Consider the following 25,149-nt stretch of genomic DNA (forward strand, 5'->3'; position numbering starts at 1 on the left):
ATTTATAAGGTCTGAACTGCACCCAACCCTGCTGACACATTGGTGACACCACCCTGGGTCAGCTCTGTAATGGGCCATAGTGGCCGATAAACCCAAACTTCATTGGCAAGTAGGGACAGAGCAGAGGTGAAGGAGAATCAGGCAGTGGAGGCAGAGGGGGACTGTCAGGGTCGTCCTCCATGCAGTGCACACACTTATCGACAACAGAAATGAAAATGGGCTCGTGACCCAAGGGACGGGGTCTCTCCTTGTCCTTCTACTGCCTGCTGGGACAAAGGATACAGTCCCGGAGCCAAAACCGGGCTGATGCTAAGGATGGCAGTTTTCTCTGGTAAGATAGCCAGTTATGGATCCTTTCAAGGAAGAAAGTCTATTGGGAGAGCTCAGAGGATGGTAAGGACTGGTTAAACCTACCTATTGCTAGTGAGAACAAATACATGGTGTCAAAAAGACAGGTGATATTCAGAATTATGCAGGAATGGACCCAGCTCACTGAGTTCATCCCAAAGGAGCTGTCCCTTCAAGGATGCGTCTTCATTTCCCTGCATCTGTGGGACAGTCAGGGCGGAAGGTGCTCCAGTGGAAGGCAGCTGCATGTTTGTGCCGTTGACTTTCTGTAACGTTAAGACGGACTCAGCGTCTCACTGATTTGGAGCTGAGGATAATCTTTCTGAGTGGACTCATTTGTTCACGGATGGGGATGGAAGGCTTATCTTTCTTCTTTCCTTGAATTCTGTGCGAGTCCCAGGAAGGGGAAGTGTGTGGGCGACTTGAAGAAGGTGACAATGAAGTAAAACCAGCAACCAGGATACGCTAACGGGGCTGCAGGATTTTCACAATACAGCTGAGGGAGTCTGGAGTAGCAAAAGCCAAATACTGAGCACAAAGCCAGTCCTCAAGGCTGACGCCCCCGTCCCTGTCCAGGGACTTCTCAGCAAACTTGATCATCAGCAGTGTTCGCTTGATGTCTAGCCAGTTCTGGAGCAGGGCGTTTCTCTGCATGGGGCTGGGGGAGGTGGTGAAAGTCTGGAAGAGATCTTCCCGCGGGCCCCAGAGCAGACACTGGAGGATGCCTTTGGCGTCGGAGATGAGGATCCGCTCAGAAGGGTTGGGATTCAGTAGGCAGCTGGCCAGCTGCTGCAGGCCCCGGGAATAGGGGGAGCGGAGCGGGATGCGGGGCAGGTCTGCTCGAGTGTATTCCTTCTCCTTCAGCTCTGGGTTCTCATCGAAGGGGTTGGGCAGGTGTAGCATCTCGTAGATGAGGATGCCTGTCTGGAACTCGTCGCACTTTTTATACTGGGTGGCGGTGATGATCTCTGGGGCTAGGCGGGACTGGTCCCGGAGGATCTCAGGGTCCACCAGATGGCTCTTCTGCTTGGCTTGAGAGAAGTTGCTGACTATGAGCCTTGTGGGACAAGATGAGGTGGGGCCAGGCTCTGCAGGCCCAAGGCCCTGGGTGGTTCCCCGGGGCTGGTGGTGGACAAGCAGCAGGTTCTCCAGGCGTAGGTCACAGTGAGTGACGTGGTAGGGTTTGAGGTGCTCCAGGCCGGAGCACAGCTGGAGGAGCAGCAGACACACTTGCCTCTCGTACACGTCAGGGTTTTTCCCATGCTGCGCCAGGGAGTCTCGCACAAAATCGGCCACGGTGAGACAGGGAACCTCTCTGGTGATGACCACCACGTGGCTTCTCTGCTTCCTGCTAACAACTGCCTGGCTTTCTCTGTGGGATGACTCTGCTTCGGAGCCGGGCTCTGGGCTTTTCCCATCAGTTTCTCCTTTCACCTCCTCCGTCGCTTCCATTTCATCCTCCTCCTCTTCGGGGGCGTCAGGATCCTCCCAGGGAAGCAGACGGTTAGGAACTTCTGCCAGGAAGTGACCACAGTCTTGCTGGATGTTAAAGTGGACTGCCAGGCTCTGCCGCACGGCCAGGCTGTGATAATACTGCCGCGATTCTTTAGCTTTGCTCTTACAGATCTGAAAGAAGAAAGCAAAGAACACAATTTAAAGTGCACACTTTCATAACCAGGCTTATGGTCTGTAAAGAAGGGTTAACTGGAAGGCGACTGGTAGGAGTCTGGAGTGGCAAAAGCAACAGAGCTACAGTGAAGACACAGTGTTAGAGTCTAGTCTTCAGAAAGGGCTGGCCGTCCTGTGCTGAGGGACAGTAACAGCGGCAGCAACCACTTCTGTCTAAATGCTCGCGCTTCATGTGTATTATCTCTGGTTCTTCCATTAATGCTTCAAAGCAGACTGAGGATCTAAGAGTTTAAAACAAACGAACAAAAAGGCCCAGGGCCACCCGTTTGCAGATCTAAGTCTGTGTAACACCAGAGTCCCCTCTTTTCACCACACCTTGCCTCTCATCTAGGAAACTGAACAATAACAAAAAGATGACTTTCCACCTGCTTTCTGCAGAGGTTTACAGCCCAGACTTAAACAGCAGCTCAATGAATGGCTCATAAAGTAGGCCACAATACCTTATTCTATCACTGGCCACGAGAGTGGCACACGGTTGGCCAGGTAAACTGGGTCTTCCTAACGTCAGTGAATGTCGTTGTGATGGTCACAACTCAGGCACTCACAGCTCACTGGCAGGGCAGAGATGAAAGCCTGAGAGAATCATTGGTCTGACCCAGTCAGACCAAAGCCAACATGTCAATGAGACGAGCCTGAGTTTTACGTCTCAACAGGCCTCAGGCCCAATATTCAGGCCTTTCAAAACGAACTTGATTAAGTGGTTATGGATCAAGGAAGAGTTTTTTGATCAAAAACGTTAGCTAAGAGTTCTACATACTAAAACAACAATTGTATTTAAAGGGTCAGAAAAGCAAAAGGTAAAAAAAATCACCCCCAGAATGATTACCCTCATGAAACGATATGGAGAAGCTGACAAAGGAACCCTCAGGGGCCAACACTCATTCACAGGTCACAACAGCCTGGTCAGGACGGCTCCTGCAACCCTGGAAGTGGGCGCACACGGGCCACGCTTCCTCCCCAGCAGGAGCCCGACAGCACATCTCACAGACACCACAGCCTCCCAGCCGCAGGCCCTCTGTGGTGTTTGCGTTGCCTGTTTATTGCAGGGACAGAGAAAAGCAAATTTGAGAAAGCTTTTCTAGCCATTTCTGTTTAAAAAGAAAAACGTACATTTTCTTAGGAGGATGCTAATGGGTCCTCAGTTTGGAGAAACAGCATGTTCTGATTTCCATTCAAATAGATACTTCAAAAAAAAAAAAAGGATTAAAGGCAAAGGAGCCTGAGGGGAGGGGAGCACCCCTCTGGCATTTACTGTGTTGATACCTATTTATCAGTTAGAGACTCGACATGAGTGGTCACTGCCACGCACACAGTTGGGGGGAGAGAGAGACCTGAGAACACGTTTCTTCAAGTCTTCTACCACCTACCAAATCAGTGTTGGGGCACACTAAGCATTTCTTCTTTAAGCAAACTTCTAGTCTTGAAACAGAGACATCCCCAGGCTGAGTTCAAGTTCAGACATGTATCTCTCAGTATTATCTTTGGAAAGCTCTCAAAGTCTCAGCACACGCAGTATAATACATAATCCTACAAGCTCGTCAATCGCAACATGAACTCTTTCCATACTGTACTGTTGGCAGTATTTCATAGTTATGTGTCACCGAGTATTTAAAAATCCCATACTAGTCATCACTTGGTTGTCCAGGAGGTGGATCCAGGACATGGCACCATTAACCTCTTTTCCAGTTATAATAATTTGCTCACTGTCGCACTGCCTGCTGGAATGGAAGTTCAAAGATCCCAACTCTTCAGTCTTTGAAAAGTCAATCAAGTACCACTGAGTTTGGCTGAATGAGACTGTGTAGTTAAACTCTAGCTGTCACACTGTAGAAAGGACACTCACCAAGGACTTGAGAGGCCTGGCATTTAGTCCTGCTACTAGGTGTATAACCTTGGGCTTTTCTCTGGGTCCCAGTCTCCGTAATAAAGGAGACAATATAAAAAACACTGAAACCTACTTCGCAAGGCAGTTGTGAGGATCAAATGAGCTCAAGTACATAGGGCATTCCTGTAAAGTACAAAGCTGTACAAATAAAACACTGATAATGATGAAAACAATCAGCAACTTGTAAATGTTAAAAGTGACACATTAAAGAACCCTCATATTTTTTTCAAACAAAGAGAGCAAGACAGAAAAATGCATCTTTCTTTTGAGTCTGAGAGCCACCTGCCCCAGCAGTGAGGCTCTCTGACCGTGGGTTTGCCAGAGGCAGCTAAAGAGGGACCGTTAAAGTTCCACACCTCCAAGCCAGGTCGGCCCTGCCATGCAGGTCAAAGTCAGCAACATGTTCTGATCCAAGACAGGCCAACTCAAGGCTAAGAGAGAGAGGACTGTTTGGTCAAGACTGCAGTTTTCACTATGCCAAGATGCACTGAAAAAAAATTGTCACCTTGTGGTTTGGCAGGAGAAACGGAGAAGATATTCTAATAGTGGTTACTATTTTAATCGTATCTACACACGCGCAGACACACACATTTTTATAAGATATTCTAGAGCTCTGTGAGTAGATAAGAACATGGATACTACAACAAGAATTTATGTTTAGCTTCACAGATTAACTTGAGATAAAGGTTCAAAGTGATTTATGAAGAAGGCATGATAAATTGGTCAGTTTGGATGCTCGGAAGGAAAATGGTCTGCCTAGATAGCCAAGCTGAGCGGACAACACTTCCTTATCTCTTCATCTTACAATATGTAGACAGGCTGAAGAATGATGGGTCACTCTAGATGTAAAGGCAAAGGAAAAAGGGAGAAGATGGGAGTGCGAAAGAAGAAAACAAAATACTAGGGCTTTTAATTGGCTCATAACCATGAAAACAGTGCCATCCAAAACACAGACCTATGGAGATTTCCATAATAGGATTTCTCATATGATGAGTATCTCATAAATCTTTATTATGAAGTCTGGGATGATGTTAATTTAGGTAGGAGTATTACATTATTCTATGCACCACATAGTAGCCATTTTTCAAATATTAATAACTTGACTCCTTTAGTTTTTAAAAAAACTCAAAATGATCTGACTTCGGATGATAAATTTCTAGTCCAAAAGTCATTTCAGAAAACAAGCCACTCTTTCCAGAACAAACGGACAGGGCTCTTCCTGCTGGCGGCTGTTTTCCCTTCTCCCCTTACTCAGTATTTTCTCCACCAGAGATCAAAGAAACTACTTCCTGGCCTCCCATTTTTCATTTATCTTTCTTGAAAGGAATCCGCATTCCTTCCCTACTGGAGGAACCTCAAGACAGACTCCATTCTCCAAGAAGAATGATTTCCACAGGACCCCTAGGCGCAGCAGAATTTTGAAATAGGAACAAAACTGGAGCTGGAACGGTCCCATATCTTCGTGTAAGATCCCCCTTTTTTATTGGGTGAAAAATCATCTCGTATTTGTTTTGACTACATATGGGAAAGCCTATTTAAAATGCTGCCAGTGTAGGCCGACTCTGTTCTGTCTACGTTTTCTGGATGGGAAGAAAAGCCCAGGAGAGCCTGGACCACAGTGACACTAGAGGGGGCTGCAACACCAGCATCCAGGAGTCGTGTATATGGAAACTGCAGCAAGAGAACACAACCGGACTGCTGAAGGGTGAATCCTGTAAAACACGCCACAGCTTCTCTTTATGGATAGAGTCTTGCTTCTGTGAAGGTGGCAATGCCAAATTCATGCCCAGGGAACGCTTCACGTGAAGAGCACAGGCAGGAAGGAAGGCCCCTCCTGGGCACGGTGACCCTGCCTGCTGGCCCACGCCCACTCGCAAGGCAGGCCTTCCTTCTCCACAGGAAGCCGGAGGAGCATCAGAAGGGACGGCAGCCGGCTGGTGGCCCCACACCCACAGATGCGGAGAACACATGGTCACAAAAACAGGCCTGAGGGAAACTGAGTGCTTGTCTACGTTAATAAAGATGAGCGAGGACAGAGCAGGGGAAGAAGAAATATTGATTCCCACCAACTGAGCAGTCAGACAAGTATCTGATGGCCCCTCAGCACGTCCTGTCTGAAGGGCACGACAACCTGAAGCAATCCGGCCAGAGCCCCCAGGTGCAGTGGGGTGTGGGCTCCTGAACCACTGATAAATCGTCTGTTGGAAAATGGGGGGAAAATGCTTCCAGAATCAGAACCACATTACTCTCTCCTGAGACCTCCTTAGATCCAGGTCAAAGCACACAACACTTAACACAAGTCCGATCTCAGTGGGGAAACAGAGCTGACAATGGTTCCTCATATGCAAACTGACAAGTTTAATTCCAAACATTCATTTCAATGCAGGGGCTCATTTTCCGTGTTGCTCATGGCAACTACTCTGCATACCTTTGAGGTGAATTTGCCATTATAAAGCACTTAAATGTTTGTTATAATAATCTCAACCTAGATAGCTAACTTTCAAATTAAAAGTAGACTGTGGGGTGCTTTGACTGCGAAGCCTCATTAAAAGCAGCCGGGAAGACGAAGACCGCGTTATGTGTCTGACACTCCCGACCCTTTCATAACGCCCCCACTGCAAAGAGGGGGGACACCTTGCTGCCCTCAGTACTGGGGAGCGGAACAGATACCCAGTTTAAGGGAACAGAGGGGGAAAGGTGGACATCTGGTAAAACAGGATGGCATGGCTATGGAATAAATCACTTATTGAATGCAGGGTGGTGTTACCCATTCTTTCTTGACTCTCTCTCCCAAAGGCTCCTTGAAATGCCAGTGCTGGGAGTGGGGTCAGGTGGGGGTGGAGCTTGCTCTCTGTTTTTCCTCATTGACCCACTCCCCTCACCAAGCTCATGGTTGCAACCATTAAGCTAGACTGCTAAGTATACACCTGCAACCCAAACCTGCCTCTGAGCTGCCGGCTTACCTACACAATGGCCTACTTGATGTCTCTCCACAAACGCCCCGTCCTATAGGTAAACACCTTAAACTCAACATAACCAAACCTGAACTTTTCCCCACCAGATTCCTTGTTCTTCTAGCACTCCCTTCCATGGTAAATGGCTCTGTTATCTGTCCCAACATCGGGATGAGACACCAGGCTCACTCTGGCTTTCTCCTCCATCTTCATTTCCTACATCTAGTTACTTACCAACTTCTATTGACTTTGCTCCCAAATAACTTACAAATTATCCTCTTATCTCCAGCTCTTTGGCTACAATTAGGACTTGCTGGTCAAGTACAAAAGATTGCCAACTGGTATCCCTGCCTCTCACATGATTCCCCTCAAATACACCTTCCACATGGCCACCAGAGCCACCTCTCAGAAAGAAAAACGGAGTAAACTTCTCAGCGGTTCCCCATGATCTTCACAGGATCAAATCCTGGCCTGGCCTCCCTTTTCAGACTTATTTTTCACCTCTCTTCTCCTTTTGCCACATTGATCTACCTGCAGCCAGAGCCCTACTCCTCCCCTCCAGGCGTTCTCTTCGATTACAGCTTCTCTTCACCTCTCATCTGCCTGAGGGATTCCCACTTATTTTTTTCAATGCCCTCTCATGAGTCACTCCTAGCAAAGGGGAAAAGTTCTAAATGCCTTAAACAACCTTTCTGTGTTGCATCTACATCTCATATACACATCTCTGTGATTACAGGCATCACATTTTGTCTGTCTTAACAGTAGATATTTGTATCTTCAGGGCCCAGCACAGAGCAAGGCTCCTAGCGCCGGCTCAGTATGTCTGTACAAATATGGAGAAAGGTGATATCTGACCTGGTGTGGCTACAGGGCTTATTGGCTCCGAGCAGCTAGAATATATGAACAGCTTTTATGAAACAGACGGAAGTTGGCAAGGTGATGGGGAAGGGGCAAAGGCAGACAGATCTGAGTAATAAACACGCATAACCTGACTGTGCGAACGAGTGAAACTGGGATGAAGGCTGGCTGCGGGGCCCAGACTGCCCTGGAGGCTCAGGGGTTTTGTACTGCACAAAACTGCATAAAACGACATTGCTCTTCATCATTCCATTCAACTTTCTCTTTTCCCCAAAGAAGGTAATAATTGCACAAGAAAAGACTCTTCAAAAATATTCTGCACTAGCTTTTAGTTTCCCATGATAGGCCCAGGTGGCCTAGGATGCCTTCAGCCTACTTCCACTTTCTCAGAGGGGTTCTCACTTCTGGCTCCCACTCAGCACTTTACAGCACCTCAGTGAGCCTCCAGCGAGGTGGATGTTTAGGGGATGACCTGTAGGGGGCAGAAGTGAGAAACACTGCAGATCACACAGGACACCAGCTGTGCTACTTTGCCACACTGCCCAAAAGCACAACTGTATGTGGGAAAGAGGATAGGATGAAAACCGGCAAATCCTAAATTGATATCCACTCTTTGGGACAGCCTCATTCTAAGAATACAGGCTGATCACCGACTGACCTCAATTCCTTGATCAGCCTTGGAGGAGTATTGCTTTACTCGCCACTGCAGAGCTAAGGCCCACACACACCCAGTGCTGTTACAGATACATTCAAAATGGATTAAGTATTTGATATATAAATGCCGTCTGTGTCCCAAGGACTCAGAACTCCATGCTGTAGGAATCTGCCATGAGACCAGTCAGCTAGGCCAGGCAATTTACAGCTTGAATTGCTGCAAAAATATTCACATGCCCAAAAAACATTTGGAATCCAGAAGAGAAATTCAAGAAGTCAACTGCAGAAGATTTCCCTATTTTACTTGTGATTTGTACACATCAAAATCTTTTTATGCTTTCAGTCAGCATGTGGGTCAAAAGAAAGTCACTTGTGTTCCTGAGCCAGTAATTTAGGCTGGCAGAATGACACTACACTACACTACACTACACTACACTACACTACACACTAAAGAAACTGGGGTACAGAGCAGTTCAATAACCAGCTGAGGGCCCAGAGTAGGAATTTGATTAATTTGAACCCCAACTTATAATTCCCTCCTATGTCCTCTCACCTCATTAATTAAAGTCATGGCTGTCCTTTCCCACTAGGCAATTTATTTTGATTCTAGGTTTACATGAGTACCCCACCCTCTCCTTCTACACCAATTCCCAAGTGAGACTTTAAGGCACTTTTTCACGCATTCAGCTCTGGAATGAGGTGGACACTGACCTAGGATGGCTATGAGTAAGCACAGCTGGCTGCTGATTGGTCGCTTTCCGTGAAGTGTCAACGTTAGGTGGATTTGTGTTGAACTATGAAAGTGAAAGTGGTTCCCCCTCCATAGTTTTTCCCTTGTCACCAAGCCAGTAATTAACTGCCTGAGTCTACAGTCTGAGCTCCTGGTAAATTCCTACCAATCAGTTATTCCTATTAATGCTTTTTCATTTAGTGTCTTGCTTCCTCAGCATCCACCCAAATGAGATCAATGGAGACTCTGGAGTCAAAATGCAACAAAAGATGCTGGTCTCCACAGTTCCCCTCTACTTTATTACAAGCTTTTAACAAGATTCTTGGCCCAGCTGGAAGAAAAGAAGCCGCCCCACTGCGGTAAGAGGGAGTGTACATCCTCACTGAGCTCTGGGTGCTCTATCCCTGAGAACGGAGACCGGGGCTGCTTTAAACAGACAAGACACCTACTACCACCAAGTTGGAACTGTTGGAAAAATAAGTCAGAAACGTATACTTTTTTCTTATTTTCACCATCTTCTTCAAAGTAATTTCATCAAATTTCTTATGTAGTCTCACACAACAGCATTTGTTATAAAACGATCTCATGACAACAGTGAAAAAAAGAATGTCCCACTGAGACTGGGCCATAATTTCTACCAACTGTCTATCCTGCTTCTGGGCAAAAGGCTGCCATTTGTCCATCCAGGGATAACACTGAGGCACAGCAGGGCCAATTGACGGACTCAGGTATGATAAAGTTCCACATAGGAATCGGGCAGTGGCCTGCCATGAAGCTGGTGACACTGTACAAACAGAATTGTTCCTCTTGGTTCTGTTTCTTCCTGTATAGAATGATGAAGGCCTGCCCTTCTAAAGTTGACTTGAGTCTACTTTGAAGATTATGCATTTGGTCTGTGGCTACCCAGATTCTTTGAAGGGGGAAAAAGCAAGGTGGATTTTATTTAGAGCAGGGAAGTTAAGGGCTGGAGGCCAGCCAACATGCAGCCACAGAGACAAACGGTCCCATTTACTGGGAGGTGGCGCACCAAATGGTGATGGGGGGATAAAAGGAGACATGAATGAGGCAGAAACAGGAGTTGAAGGTTAAATACAGCTAGGAATCAGTTTGGCCTTTCACCAAACACTTAAACACAGGCTGTGCTCACGGGCCCTGCAGCTTCCTCATTCCACACTCCCACTAACTCACTGCATCTGACAGCCCCTCGCACAATTACCAAGGTGTTTTTTTTTTCTTTTTTGAGGTTCATCAGGGAATGAACTCCTGGACCCTGACTCTGTCCTTGTCCTTTGCTACATCTTTTCCAGATTCTCTTGCTTTGGGTCACTTAGATATGGGAGCTTTCCCCCAATTTGCAGATTCTGCTACTACAGTATCATATATTCCCACAGTTTGAACTAAATCAAGTTTATGAGAGGACTTGGTAAACTTGACCTCTCTTCTGAGTACCAAACCCACATTTTTAATCTGACTAGGTTTTCTCTTGACTTGGCTGTCCCATAGGCATGCACCACAGAGAGCTCATCTTTCTGGCTTTTTGGATTCGTACTTCAGTTAATGACATCACCATCCTCCTGGGGTTGCTCCTCCTGGAAGTTTCAGCATCACTGCCCTCGTCCTACATGCAGCCACTCACCAGACACGGTCTCCTGACTCCGTGCACTGCACTCACCACCAAGAATGGCGTGAAGTGGACACCAGAGGCCCTTTTCTATCAGCCCTGAGACCACTGTGAACAATGACTTCTTTCATTTATTAATCTTTATTCATCTTTCCATTCCACAGACAGCTCTGGGCTTTCATTATAACCTGTCCCGTTTAAGAGCGGTTTATACTTTGTCTTCCCCACTGGAATACACGCTCCTTGAGGGAAGGCTTCTGTCTTTTTCACATGAACTTCAGTAAACTCACACAGATACCACAGTGTTTTATACAGTCAATGTTTACTAAAAGGTCAAGAAATATTTATTGAATGCCCACTATGTACACAAAATTATATTAGTGTATAATGCTAACTAATGCTAAGAATATTAGATTAATACTACAGAAAGGTTATAAGGATTAGTAAGCCATGGTGCCTGCCGTGGGGAAGCCCGAGTGTAATAGTTGGGGGGGGTATGTCACTTTAATTGTATGATGGTAGCGTCGTACGAGGGTATAACTGTACCGTGACAGAGAAAGCTGTGATAGAAAAATGCACTAGGTACAGAGCAGGTACACGAGAGGAACTGTCAACATATTCTCAGAAAATCAGAGAAGAAAACTCACAGAGCTGGATTCTTTAGGAAAACACAGGAACCTTCTAGGTACCTGAGAAGGGAGAGTGGAGGAATGGACAGCTACCACTGACTGAGTGCTCACTTTGCACCAAATGACGCTCTGAGCATTGTACACATCTCTACGTACACACTGACTCTTGTGATCTTTCACAATGGCTTTAAGAAGAATGAAGCATTTTCTCCATTTTACAGATAAAGACACTGTAAGGCTTGGAAAAGGCAAGTAACTGGGCCAAGGTAACAAAGCTAAGGAGCTGCTATGGCACAAATTTAAACCCAGGTCTGTCTGACTTAGTCCAAATTCTTAACCACTATGTCAACAGTCTACAAACGCTGTGTGTAGGAACCACGTGGGGGTGCTTCCTAATAATGCAGTCACCCATGTCCCCCTTCTAGAGATGTGGATTTTGTAGGCATGGGACGGGATCAAGGGAACTACATTTTTCATGAGGACCCCTGAAGGTGATTCTGAAATAGGTCACTTGCAGACAACAATGCTCTTCCCAGAAGAGCAGTCCAGAGGGAGGAGCTGGTGTGAAATAGGAGCTGTTTATAATTGTGTTTAGAGGGTGATACTACAGAGATGAATAACTAAGCATACTTGCCTTCAAGAAGCGCAGTGTCAAATGACCCAAGATCTCCAATTCCTTAGTTTTTTCATTGAAACGACATTATGACAACTTTTTATAAACAAAATAAAAATCGCCTCTAACATAGAAATTATGTGCTTGTCACCAATTCGTAGGTCAAGCTACGATCATAGTGTTTAGCATTCTGCTATTTTCATGTGACATTTTACGAAAAATGTTTTCCATGATTTTACACAGTCTGCCTAATGACCATTTTTAATGGCTGCCAACAGTCCATTGGGTTGATGTACCATAATTTATTAAATTGTTTCCTTAATATCAGGTACTTAGTTTGTTTCCAATTTTTGGCAGTGCTAAAATTTTGGCGGATTGTAACATATAGTAGCTTTCTCTCATAATATTAAGGAAAGATGTTTATGTCGTTGAAGTAATGAGAAAGAAAATATTTAAGTGCAGAACCTACCAAAATACGCTCCGGTTAGTGCCTAATATTAACGAAGAATAATAGTGAGTGACCGAAAGAATGCTGAGAAGTAATTTTCCATTATTGTTAAGAACAATAATGCAATATTTTACTGCCTTTTATATGCACTTTATAGTTTATAAAGGCAATTTCACTACATAAACACATGTATATAACAGCCCTACGGGGTAGGTAGGGTCATGAGTATCCATTCATGTGAAAATCAAGAGAGGTGACATGACTTGCTTGGGAATACACAACCTTTGACTCAGAATTTGGACCCATGTCAGCTGACTCCAAATCTACTTTTCTGTATTCTGCGTTGTGATCTTCTTTTAATTTAAGACCAATAAAAAATAATGAAGCTATTCATACTGAATGAAAAACAGAATAAAGCTATGGACTGAACTGTGTCTTCCCAAGATTCATATGTCAAAGCCCCAACCTGCAATGTGACATACTCTCCACACCCCCCACCCCCAAGCCCTTACATGAGGAAAGAAGGTGGCTGTCTACAAGCCAGGAAAAGAATCCTCCTTTGCAGTCTCTGGAACTGGGGTAAAATTTAAGCCATTCGGTCTCTAGTATTTTGTTAAGGCAGCCCAAGCTGAATAAGACTAAGAGTAAGATTCTGTTACTGAGAAGTGGGTAATAAACACCCAAAAATGTAGGGCTTTGGAACTGGGTAGAAGCTGGAAGAGTATTAAGATGTATGACAGAAAAAGCCCAGACACTCATGAACAGACTGTTGCTAGAAAGAAGGATATTAAGGGTGATTCTAGTGATGTCTCAGACAGAAATGAGGAACATTAATTTAGAAATTAGAAAAAGGGGAGCTTTCTTATAAAATGGCAAAAAAAAAAAACTTGACTAAACTATGTTTTAGTATTTGTGGAAGGAAGAAGTTGTAAGCAATGAAATTGGATACTTAGCTGAGAGATTTCTAAACAAAGTGTTAAAGGAATGAATGGTTTGTTTCTGCCCAATTGCTTGTAGGAAAGTGCAAAGGGAGAGAGAAGCAATTGTTTAGCAAAAAGGAACCAGAGCTTGAAGATTTGGAAAACTCTCAGCCTAGCCACATTGCAAGAGATGAAAAAGTCTGTTCTAAAGAGGATACTGAGGGTGTAACAGAACAAGTTTGATAAAGAGGTTGCAGTGTGACTCATGGACTTAATCTGCCATCTCAGCAGAAGCTAGAGATAGAGATGAGATTATACCAGCAAAGGCACTGTCAGTCTGAACTACAGAGACAGAGGAAGCTGGGTGGAATGAAGGAAGGCTGTTGGACTTCTTGGATTCTACAGGACTGGACCACAGAGCTATTCAGCTGTGAAAGTGCACTATTCTTCAAGGAAAGGGAAAAATGACGCTGAGGGTGTTTCAGAGATCATCACAGGGCTGCTACTCCCACGACAGGCCCAGAGGCAAGGCTGTTTCCTTCTGGGTTTCAAAGGGCAGGACTGTCTTTCCAAACTGGGAGTTTGGAAAGTGAGTGTCTCAAGGGTAGGCTGCCCTGACAGAGAGTCATGTGGGTGGGCCCCTACAAAGACCCAAAGGATCAGGGAGCCCAGCTGAGCCATGGGGGTGATGCTGCCACCTCACTGGCCTGGAGGGCAGAGTACTGAATCAAAGAGGATTATTCTTGAGCCTTAATATCTAATGGAATTTGCTTTGCAAGGATTTGGACTTGCTCAGGACCCATCATCCCTCCCTTTCTTCTGGTTTCTCCCTTTTAGAATGGGATTATCTACCCTATGCTTGTCCCATTGTATTTTGGAAGCGACTAGTTTCACAGGTTCACATCTGAGAGGAAATCTGCCTCAGGATTAATCAGATCTTGAGTTTCACCCATCTGATTTAGATGATATTTGGATGAGGCTTTGGATTTCAGACTTTAGGGTTGATGCTGGAATGAGTTAAGACCTTTGGGGCTGTTGGGGTGGACTGAATACATTTTGTATGATAATGGCATGAATTTCTGGGGGCGGGGCAGGGGCAGAATGCTATGAACTGAATTGTGAACCCCCAAAATTCGTATGTTGAAGTGCTAACCCCTACTGTGATTATATTTGGAGACAGGGCCTACAAAGAGGTAATTAAGGTTAAATGAGGTCACAAGGGTGGGGCCCTGATATGGATTAGTGTCCTAAGAAGAGAAACTGGAAAGCCTCCACTCCCCTTAGCCATGTGAGGACCTATATAGGGAAAAGGCAGCCATCTACAAGCCAGAAAGAGAGCCCTCGCCAGAAGCTAAATCAGCTGGAACCTTGATCTTGGACTTTCCAGCATCCAGAACGGTGAGAAAATAAATTTATGTTGTTTAAGCCAACTAGTCTATAGTATGCTGTTATGGCAGCCTGAGCCAACTGAGACGGCACCCAAAGTAAAGATCTTAGCACTCTATTACTGCAGTGCATTTAGTATTTAAGGGGTAGTATCCTTTGGCTTTCAAATTATTAAACTCTAGCACTGACTTCCTTTTACAACATTTTAAAAGACCTCTTAGTCTCTTCAAGAGACAGTCACATCTGTTAGCCTACTCTAAATTCCATTAGTATGGAAAGGGATATTTTAAGAAGACAAACAGTAAAAAGCTGTTCGTGTGAGCCAACTGCTGGTCTTTTTTTCCTCATCTCTGCAAAGGTAAGGTTCACAGTGTCCTAGTAGTTTATTCCTTTAAGGTTGTACTATCAATTAGGTACTTCTAGAAACACCCAGAGGGTCTTCAAAGAGACATTTATATTCGTCATTTAGTGTAAAACATCCTTTCCCAAACCTGCCAACAGCTCCCAGTATATAACCACTTGCCACCTGTTCTTTGGAGATTGCTTTTGCATCATTACAAGCAAAGAAATCAATACCAGACCATTGATTTGGGAAAGAGACAAGATTGCACAGCAATAATACATAAAGTTAGCCAAGCCCTACTTCTCAGTTGTTTTGAAAGAACAGATAGTTCAATGTTCCTTTCTGAAATAGGTACTCATTCTGCATTGGCGATCTTGTAGCAATAAATAAAGGCCCAAGATAGATGAGGCCCCATAACCCCAACTGGTATAACAGCTCTTGAATACTACACAGAATTTCAAAATGCCTTTCTAGACTCAACAGTAATGTATTAACTCGAATCTAGATCCTCTCTCTGCAGTTTACCGCTCAGTTTAATTTAAGAAGTGTGGGCTGGGGCACAGGGTCACACTGTGAATGCCGCCAGACCGTGAGGTGACACAGGCGCTGTCACTGCAGACAGCGGCCAGCTGAAGGTCTGGTCCAAATATACACACTGTGTCTTGATAGACAGGTAAGGCCAATTGCTTACTTTATCTGTTAATTTACCAAGACACCACTTGGTCTTTCTAAGCCGAATTAACATGTACAAGTCATTTAGATATGTTAATTGGTTTTGAACCAGGACTAGAATCATTAAATAAGGACTATGGGAACAGGGAACATCACCTTAAGTTTACAAAGAGCTTTATGTTTTCAGACTCTTTCACATGCATTATCTCACTTGATCCTGACCTCAATCCCACAAAGTAGATGGATCATCATTGTAAACATCTGAAAGAGGAGGAAATTGAGGCTCAAAGATTGTTACTGTCTTCAAGTAATCCAGGGAAGGAGCTAAGGGATAGTGAAAGAAGTGAGTACTTATCAGAGACGTTCTGTTCACTTTTAGTCAAACAGCCCCATGAGATAGGTTCTGTTCTTATCCCTTTTTAAAGCTGAGGAAATTGAGACTCAGAGTGGCAACTTGCAACAGAACTACTAAGTGGCAGAGTCAGGATTTGAACCCAGATCTTTTGGACATCAAAGCCCAAGCTTTATTTATTATACTGGATGGAGCCTATGGCTTGCTGCTACAGTGAATGTAATTGCACAAGAATTCTTGATGCTAACAGTTTTAGCCCTCTTAAAGAAGTGGGCTCTCTGGAATGGGTGACAGACACAACCTGTGACATACGGGACAGAGTGGAGTCAGAGAGATCTGTGGTGAAATCCTGGCTCTACTTACTGCTAGCTGTGTGACCCTAAGCTTTATTTTCTTATCTGTCAAATGGATAAGACATGAAGTCTTTGTGACGATTACAATATACAACATTTAAAAAGTTCCCAATAAAAATATTGGTTACCTTCCAAGCAGAGGAGTTAGAAAACAAGGTGACAAGGGTCTCTTATTTGCCAGAGAATAGAGACAGAAACAGAGTGGAAGGAACATAATAGATCTCATTTGTACAGGGAACCTTTGCAAACGACCACAGCTCAAGGGCTACCTACTTTAAGAAGAATTATTTGGCATCTAGAGTCTGGGTTAAGGCTCTTCTAAGCTGCCTCAGAATTCTGTTTACCTCTGTCTTCGCACTCAGTATACTGTGTAATAGGTCTGTCTCTTTACATCTGTTAGCTCCCCTAGGTAATGAGTTCATCTCCTTTTTACAAAATCTGGTGTAAGGTGGATACTCAGTGAGTTTTTGCTGAATGGAGGAATGAAGAGAAAAAAAAAAAGAAAAAAGAGCCATCTCAGTGACAGTTTGTTGGAGAAGCTTAAAATCAGATTGATAATACTTTCTTACCTTGACTGCGTAGTTATTAAGTGGATCTTTTGCATACGAAGCTGTGTAGTATACAGCATCGCCTGCCTCACAACATGGCTTGTCACTGGTTAGCCTGAAGTCTGACCAGCTGTCCACCCCAAAACGGAGCTGGTCTTTCTGCCCAGCCATGAAGAGGTCTTCACATTTGACAGCCAGTTTCTTCAAAGCATCTGTATGAAGGCTTCGGATTTTACACACTACTTCTTCACGATTCTCAAGTCCTCGATAAAGTGCTTGTCTTTGTGGCTTCTGGATGCCTCGGCCCTGTCTGCAAGAGGGACCACGCCGGCTGGACAGGGACTCTGTGCTATTGGAAAATCTATCTTTAATACTGAGAGTGGTTAAGCTGGAGATGCTGTTTGCTGCTGAGGGCACAGGTCGCTCCTTGTGCAAAGGTCTCTCCAAGGAGTCATAAGACTCAACGTCCAGCCCCTTGAGTTCAGAACTGATTGAAGAGCCAGCACTGCTGGCATCCCAGTTGGGGTCGATATCGTAGGTGGGATTAGCCATGACGCAAAGAGTAGTTTCCAGGCATTTTTGGAGGTCTTTGGAGACTGGCTCTGTATTGGCTCTTATGATCATTTTCTTTGGCAGTGGGGGTGGTGTAAGTTGAGCAGCATTAGGTGTTTCTTGGTCTGTTTTCCCACCAAAGGCAATGGCATCATCCAAAGCTCCCTTAGGCTGCCGTGGATGCTTGGGAGGTATCATGGCTGCTCTAGATTGCCCTGTATTGTTTTAAAAGAAAGAAAGAAAGAGTAAAGAATAAGTAAATTTTCATTCTTGTTACATAACTGAAACTTAAGCAGAAATAAGAGAGGTAGCCACGAGAATATAAGAAGTCAATACCTTAATTCAAAGTGCAAAAGAAAACAACCAAAGAACAAATAGCTAAATTTTAAGGTAAGAGTCCAAGCCTTGATGGCAGCAACAAATGTGAACAATGTCGCAGTATTTCTTTGCTATAGAAACAGGGTGATGGGCTTTCTTTTCAAGAAGGAATTCAGATTCTCCACTCTTGGCCCCAAGAGTGCTGTATTTACCAGACTAGAATATTAAGGAATGACAGACACTTAAATAATTGCATTGTGACAAGAGTAGAGATGATAGCATTTGTGGATTAAAAAAATACTTGGGAGCATTATTAAAAACAATTGGAACCAGCAAATGAGACTGCTAGACTGTTGCTCAGAATATTCTATTCTATTCTTTTAACTTTGTTCCAAAGTTATATTGTACTGTACACAGCACTTGTCAGTTTCAATCCAGCACATATGAATACAATTTCATAAACTATGTTATTTTATTTCACTACAGAGGTGGATTCTGGCACTGCTTAAACTTGCCTATGTGTAAGATCCCCGTGATTGTGGTAAGGGAAACCATGTATATGAGCAGTCAACTGCTGTTTCAAACATCATCCACAAACTGTTATGTGATTCTGTTTTATTTGGGGGGAGGCATATAAACTGTGATTTGAGAGATGCTACTTTTGAATCTCTCTTATAAGCCCTAGTTACAGAGCCAATCATCTTTGCTTCCTTTCCAGCATTTATGCTTTGAAGAAGATAAAACATACATGTAAGTGATCAGTGACACCTCCAGGACTTACTTTATAATAAGGAAGGAGGCATTATATTTTTAAAGACAGAAACAGACCATGAAATTTTAATAAAATTATAAAAATTAGTAATGTTATTCAAATGAGATCTTCACTCACTATCTCAGAGTTAGGGCATAATACTCTGTTATGAGTTGAATTATGTCCTCTCTCCCAAAATATACTGAAGTCCTAACCTCTGATACCTATGAATGTGACCTTATTTGGAAATAGTCTCTGTAAAGGTAACCAAGTTAAGGTGAGGTCATTAGGGTGGGCCTCAATCCAATTATCACTTGTGAACTTATAAGGGGAAAATGTCCTACGAAGACAGACACACAGGGAGAACCCCATGTGATGACAGAGGCAGAGACTGGAGTAATGCAGCTGCAAGCCAGGGACGCTAAGGATTGATGGCCACGACCTGATGCTAGGAAGAAATAAGGAAGGATTCTACCCAGGGTCTCAGAGGGAACATAGCTTTGCTAACACCTTGATTTCAGACTCTTAGCTTCCAGAACTGTGAGTGAATAAATTTCTCCTGTTTTAAGCCACGCAGTTTGTGGTACTTTGTTACAGCAACCCTAGGAAACTAATAGATGTTCCTACTGAGGATCAGACAGAATAGAAGGCACTGGATGGTCTTGAGGGTGATAACGAATAAAGTCGGTGGTTTGTTTTATTAAAATCATGTCCTTGCAGCAATGCCAAGGGTACGCACCAATATAAACTGCGATTGCAATAACAATATATTCCATTTCCCATGCATGTAACTCTAAGAATACCTAAGCATTTATACAAACTGTGACAATATATAAGCAAACCTAAGGACCCCCTTTCTCCACTAATAGCACGTAGTAAAATTCTTTTACAAGAAACAGAGCTATATTACATACAAATATGAACAAAAGTATGTATATACAGACAGCATGAGAATGAGGGAGAGAAAGAATATGAGCATGTTAAGCTCTAAGAGGGCCAGGACTTTTGTTTTACTCACTGTTGTGTTCTTGACGTCAATAATTGGGCCTGTGTATAACAGATGTTCAATAAATACCTCCTGATAAACACAGGAATAAATATTTAGGGCTACAAGAGAAAAAGAGACAAAACTGACCTTTCTTCCTTGGGACCTCAGCTATATCCTGTGAACAATTCCCTCTAAAAACTCAGAACACCTGACTTGTGTCCCTGTCTGAATTCCCTATGGGTTTGCTCATTGAGGGCAGAGATTTGTCTCATTTGTATACACAGGACAAAGCAAAGTCTTGCTGAGGAATGGAAGAAAGGAGGAAAGAAATGAATTAATGAACAAAAAACCTAGAAACATGAACCTATTCTCACTCCTTCCAGCGTGGACCTCAGGAGAGGCTTTATATGGGGCACCATTTCCTACCCATTTTTCTAAATTAGAACAAACAAAAACAATCCCGGACACAGAAGGAATGGAGAATTCCAAAAGCACCTTTTTTTTTTTTCCTTCAAATTAGCTCAGATCTGACTGACGAGTGAGACAAGCTCTGTCTCCACCACACCTCTTTAATGCTGACCAGAGGTGGCGGCAGAGGGCCGATGACGCCACCTTCACCACCGACAGAATAAAGTCCAGACTCCTCAGGGAGTCGGGCAAGGCTCTCAGTCTTACCTACCACTATTTCCCATCAACCCCCCCACAAGAATCACTCAACTCCTGCTCTTTGAATATGCTCCATGTTTTTATTTTTACATCTCTGCCTTAGTAAAGGTGTTCCATCCTAAGCCCAGCTTGGATGGCTCTTTGTCCACTGAAGTCCTCCCTCTTCTCCAGTCCCTCTCTCCAAACTGGGAGCCATCACTTCTCCCTCTGTGTTCTCTTAGTGCTTTTCGCTTTTTTTAACGTGTGTGTGTATTTTTTTTACATTCCCTCAGAACCTCGGGTGGTACGAGACAGGCAGCAGGTGTGCAGTAAACAGCTGCCAGACTGAAGGACAGAGTCAGCAGAGCTGGTCATCATTCCAAAATGAAAATGGACAGCCAAGACAGCAAGGACATAGAGATAATGAACAGTGGTTTCTCTCCCCAGACAATGGGATACGATCTCCTGGGAGCAAAGATTTCCATACGGGAATCAAACATTTGCGTTTCAAATGAAAAGCGAGCATTCTACAGCTCATGCGACTAGATCAAGCCGTTCTCCCGCGTCTGGAAGTGTTCTGTGTTTTCTTCTTTTTTTTTTTCTCCAAGAAGGACAAGTTCTCCTAACTGAATTCCAATCATCTGGGTCAATGTTTTAAAAGCTTCGTATCTTAGCTGTTTTTATTTTAAACTTTTAATCCTGTACATTCTTCTCAAGCCTCTGGGACCGGATCTAAGCTCAGCTTTCAGCAGGCCTGATATAACATCACATACTCTACATTTTTGTGGCATACCAGCTCTCTACACAGAAAAAAAAATAGATTGTGTTCTAAATCTTGCCTTGCTATATACTAAATAAGTCCTTTTGGACAAATATGTTTGACTAAACCACACTCATACTTCCCTTTCCTTTCCTTTTGTGCTTCAAACTCTATCTTTATACTTTCTCCCCACTTAAAAATGTCTTCAGACTGACAAATATGGCTTTATATCACGTTCCCAAAATCAAATGATGAAAGATGGATTAAAAGGGAATAATTTAATGACACTAACTTCAAAGAAGCAAAAAGGGTATTTGAGACTCCTCAGAAGGAAAACGATTGTTATGGGCTCTTAAAACCTACATGATTGATATAATAAATAGAAAGGAAATAAGAAAAATATTATCTCTAAAGATCAACATTTTAAAGATGATTACACAGCAAAAAACTCAAAATAATAATTATATCACTACTTAGATCTACTGGAAGGCACTCTCATTGAAGACACAATATCACAAACAAATCACAGCAAATGTTTCCTTAAGACCCGACAATCATTACAATTTTAGGGTCCTGGGGATTAAAGGCACTTGATGATGCCCCATTTGGATAGGAGCAGTATGCTAATAAGCACAATTAGCTCTTTATTCCAGTAAGACTGGAATGTCGCCGTTTCCTAGTCAGTGTCCCTGCCTCCAGTCATCCGGTAGGTAGCTTCCAGACTGATCTTTTAAAAATCCTGATCACGTCCCTCTATTCAAAATTCTTCAGTGGCTCTCCATTTCCTACAGGTAAAAGATACTCACTGTGATACGTGCATACCATTTATGATCTAGCCAGCTTTTCCACTCTGCCTCATCTCGCCAACTCTGCTCCTTTCACTCTGCACTGGAACTATAATTAATTACTTGTAGTTAACTGAACATTCACTTTTCTATCAAGCTTCAGGCCTTTTATATACTCTTTTCTCTACTGGGACTGTTATCCCTTGCTTGTCAATCTGGCAAACAACTACTCTTCTTTTAAGCTTAAAACCTTGGTGACCCTCTCCTAGAGTCCTCCGGGCAGCGGCTTTCATTAAACTTTTAAATATCTGCATCACAGCAACTACACACGAGCTCCTAAGAGTCCAGCTGCCACGCCTGTCTTTCCCAAAGACCAAGAGTCCTTAAAGACAGCACTAGTATTCCCAGCGTCGAGCCTGGTTCCCGGGAGATAGCTGGTGTTCAACAAATGAAAGTGTTAAAGCCAAAATAAATGGAATATATTTTTCTATTTAAACTGTAATTTCAATCTTCATCCCTAATCTTTTCCCAGGGCTCATGACAAGTAATACAGATGAGAACAGAGAGGGAGAGGACAGCAGAAGAGATGACCATTACCAAACTGGGAAAGAAGCACTGGAGTTTATAAATATAGATGCCACACACTACACTGGGCACTAGCCTTGTCAAATGAGTGGGCCTCCGGCTGGCTGAGCCCAGCACTCACTGTACGGTCCCCCGGCAGCAGGCATTGTCAGCTCGGGAGGAAGAGTCCTAACCCACCTGGGCATTATTACTGGCGCATGGTCCCACCACAGTTAAATGTAAGGACCAACTGGCAAACCACGGGGGGACATCAACTTCATGCCAAATGATAAAACAAAGCTGACCTTCAAGACCACTTCGGGCTCAGGCTTAGCCTCAAATAAAGAGACACACAGGCCACTTTAAAGAATGTCAGTGTTGTGGCAGCTGACAGACAACTTTTTTAAGATCTCATTAATGAGAACCTTTCCAAGAACAGAGATTATTTGTGGCTAAGTTATCTATGTAATTTGAATATTGCACTCTGACAACTAATTCCAGGATATGGGAAACTATTTTTAAATGTGAATGCAGCTAACTTAAAAGATAGGAACACAGCCCACGGTTTCTTTTTAAATAGAGATAATTGCAATTGTAGGAAGTACAACAAATGCATAAACAAATGTTCAAAGCTGTCAATCTCACTTTTTAAAAAAACATCCAGATAATTTTAAAATGTGCAATTGTTTAATCTTTGGTTCAAATAATTAACTTTGCATCGTGTGACTTAATGTCTGGCCCATAGAATTATTTGTTATTCCTCAAAAATTATTTGTTGAGTAAATAAATGAATGGTAACACGCCCTTTAGAATTTTTTTTTAAGCTGCTGTTTATGATGACATTACTCCATAATTACAAAATCAAGGCTGGCAATGTAATGACATTCCTTTAAATATATCTACTCTTTAAAATTTAACAGATGGTCAATACATTGCCAAAGGAAGTTTTAGAGACAGAAGACTTCCAGGTGTTTTCTTTCAGTGTTTAAAGGCTGCAACCTTAAGGAGATGCTCAGGTAAGTAAGATAAGAAACGTGGACAGTTTCTCATGGGGACATGTAGAAAGGAAGCTGAGGTATGGCTTACATAATTCTTTATATAGGAAACCCCTGATTAAGTCTCATGCTAGGGGGAAAAAGCCCCCTAGCTGATTAACGGAACACATGAACCAGGGCTTGAAATTTTCTTATTTGAACTTTCCTCAGGAGAGCATGATTTCCCTAACCTGAATCTTACAAAGTCAATTGTTAAAGTCATTTTCAGCACATTCATTCAAACGTGTTCTTAGCACCTTCTGTGTGTTTCAGATAATGCACCAGGTTATAGGCACAAAGAAAGAGGAACGAGCCAAACTGTCCAGTAAAGGGAGGCGTGATAGATTTCTCTAAAAAGGAATGTCTAGAGTACTCAGTTACAAAGTGAGTGAAGGAGAGCTAAAGTCACCAACTAATTTCCAACAGAGGAGAAGTCATTACAAGCTCCTGATTTTAGCAGGCTGATAAAGCAGTCAGGTGTGCCACATAAAAAAAGTCTAGTGATATTTCTCCTAGACATTTTGAGATAGACGTAGGAAACATAGGGAAAATGTTGAAGGTCTGATTAAAAAAACCTTCTATCACTTCTTCGGGAAATCATTTTGGGTGGCAGATACTCTGCTAGACTCAGTTTGAGGTCAATTAAGGTGTTATAGATCAGAGTTTGTTCAGTGATCTCATATCACCATCACCCAGAGGAAAACCATCACTCTGTAAGGGGCAGCCTTCTTACGGAGTTGTCAAGTTGCATAAAAACCACTGATTTTTGTGCTCACAGATTCAATACAAATCCCCCAAATAACTGATCTTTTAAAGTAGTGCTGTTCAATAGAACTTTCTGTGACAACAGAAATGTTCTGCATCTGCATGCTGACTACAGTAGCTACTAGCCACATGTGGCTACTGGGCACTTGAAATATTGCAAGTGAGCCCGAGGAAATGAATTTTTATTGATATTTTAATGAATTTAAATTTAAATAGCCACATGTGGCTAGTGGCTACCATACTGCATAGTGTAGCTCTAAAATCTAATAATTCAATTATACAAAAAATAAAGTTTGTTTTATTTATGTTAAGGAAAAGGGGGAAAAATGCTGAACCTGAAGGGTTACTTGTTGCATTAGGAAAAAATAACAACAAAAAACCAAAAAATTAAAACAAAAAAACCCTATCAGTTTGTAGAACTGATGGAGTCAGCCCTATCTATTACTCAGTTATTACTTTCCTCACATAGTAAAACCTTTCCAAAGAAGCAACTGACCATGTAGCAAACCCTATGGAGTCAAGTACAGCCACTTAAGCACTTGAGAATAACTAGGCAACATTTTACAAGCATCACGTATTTTTAAAAGTAAAGCAATAGGGAAACAGAAGGAAATATTTCTAGGGGAATAGAAGGAAAGATATTTTTCTGATGGAGCATTATGACTTCGTATTTTTGTACTCTAATCATAATCTTTTTAAAAAAAATCTTAAATTATGTGTCTCAAAGTAGATGACTTAAAAAAAAAATAAAGAGAGGGAGCCATAGTCCAGTATTTTAGAAGAATTTAGTGGTTACAATCACTGTAGTCCAGTAATATAGACCAACTGGGTTCCCCAATCTTGGTTTAGTCCTTACTGGTTCTGTGACTTTGGCCAAGACACTCTGACTTACTTTCCTCATCTGAAAAATGGGGATAATAATTCCTAAGGTTGTTGTAAAGATTAAATGAGTTAATATATGTAAGGCAGTTGGCATATTCATGA

General features: G+C 43.0%; 1 protein-coding gene across 14 annotated transcripts in view; it reads right to left on the reverse strand.

Moving 5' to 3' along the window:
• Positions 1-389: 389 nt before the first annotated feature.
• Positions 390-25,149, reverse strand: part of PEAK1 (pseudopodium enriched atypical kinase 1) — a 197,749-nt gene continuing 172,989 nt past the window's right edge. For all 14 annotated transcript variants that reach the window (XM_072950954.1, XM_072950953.1, XM_072950948.1 and 11 more), the window contains 2 exons: positions 17,025-17,770; positions 390-1,974 (listed from right to left, as the gene is read on the reverse strand). In XM_072950954.1, the coding sequence (XP_072807055.1) occupies positions 814-1,974; positions 17,025-17,770 (1,907 nt within the window). In that variant the 3' untranslated portion in view covers positions 390-813. The remainder of the gene's footprint in view (positions 1,975-17,024; positions 17,771-25,149) is intronic.

Source organism: Vicugna pacos, chromosome 27 (assembly GCF_048564905.1).
Source record: "Vicugna pacos chromosome 27, VicPac4, whole genome shotgun sequence".
Classification (NCBI taxonomy): Eukaryota; Metazoa; Chordata; class Mammalia; order Artiodactyla; family Camelidae; genus Vicugna; species Vicugna pacos.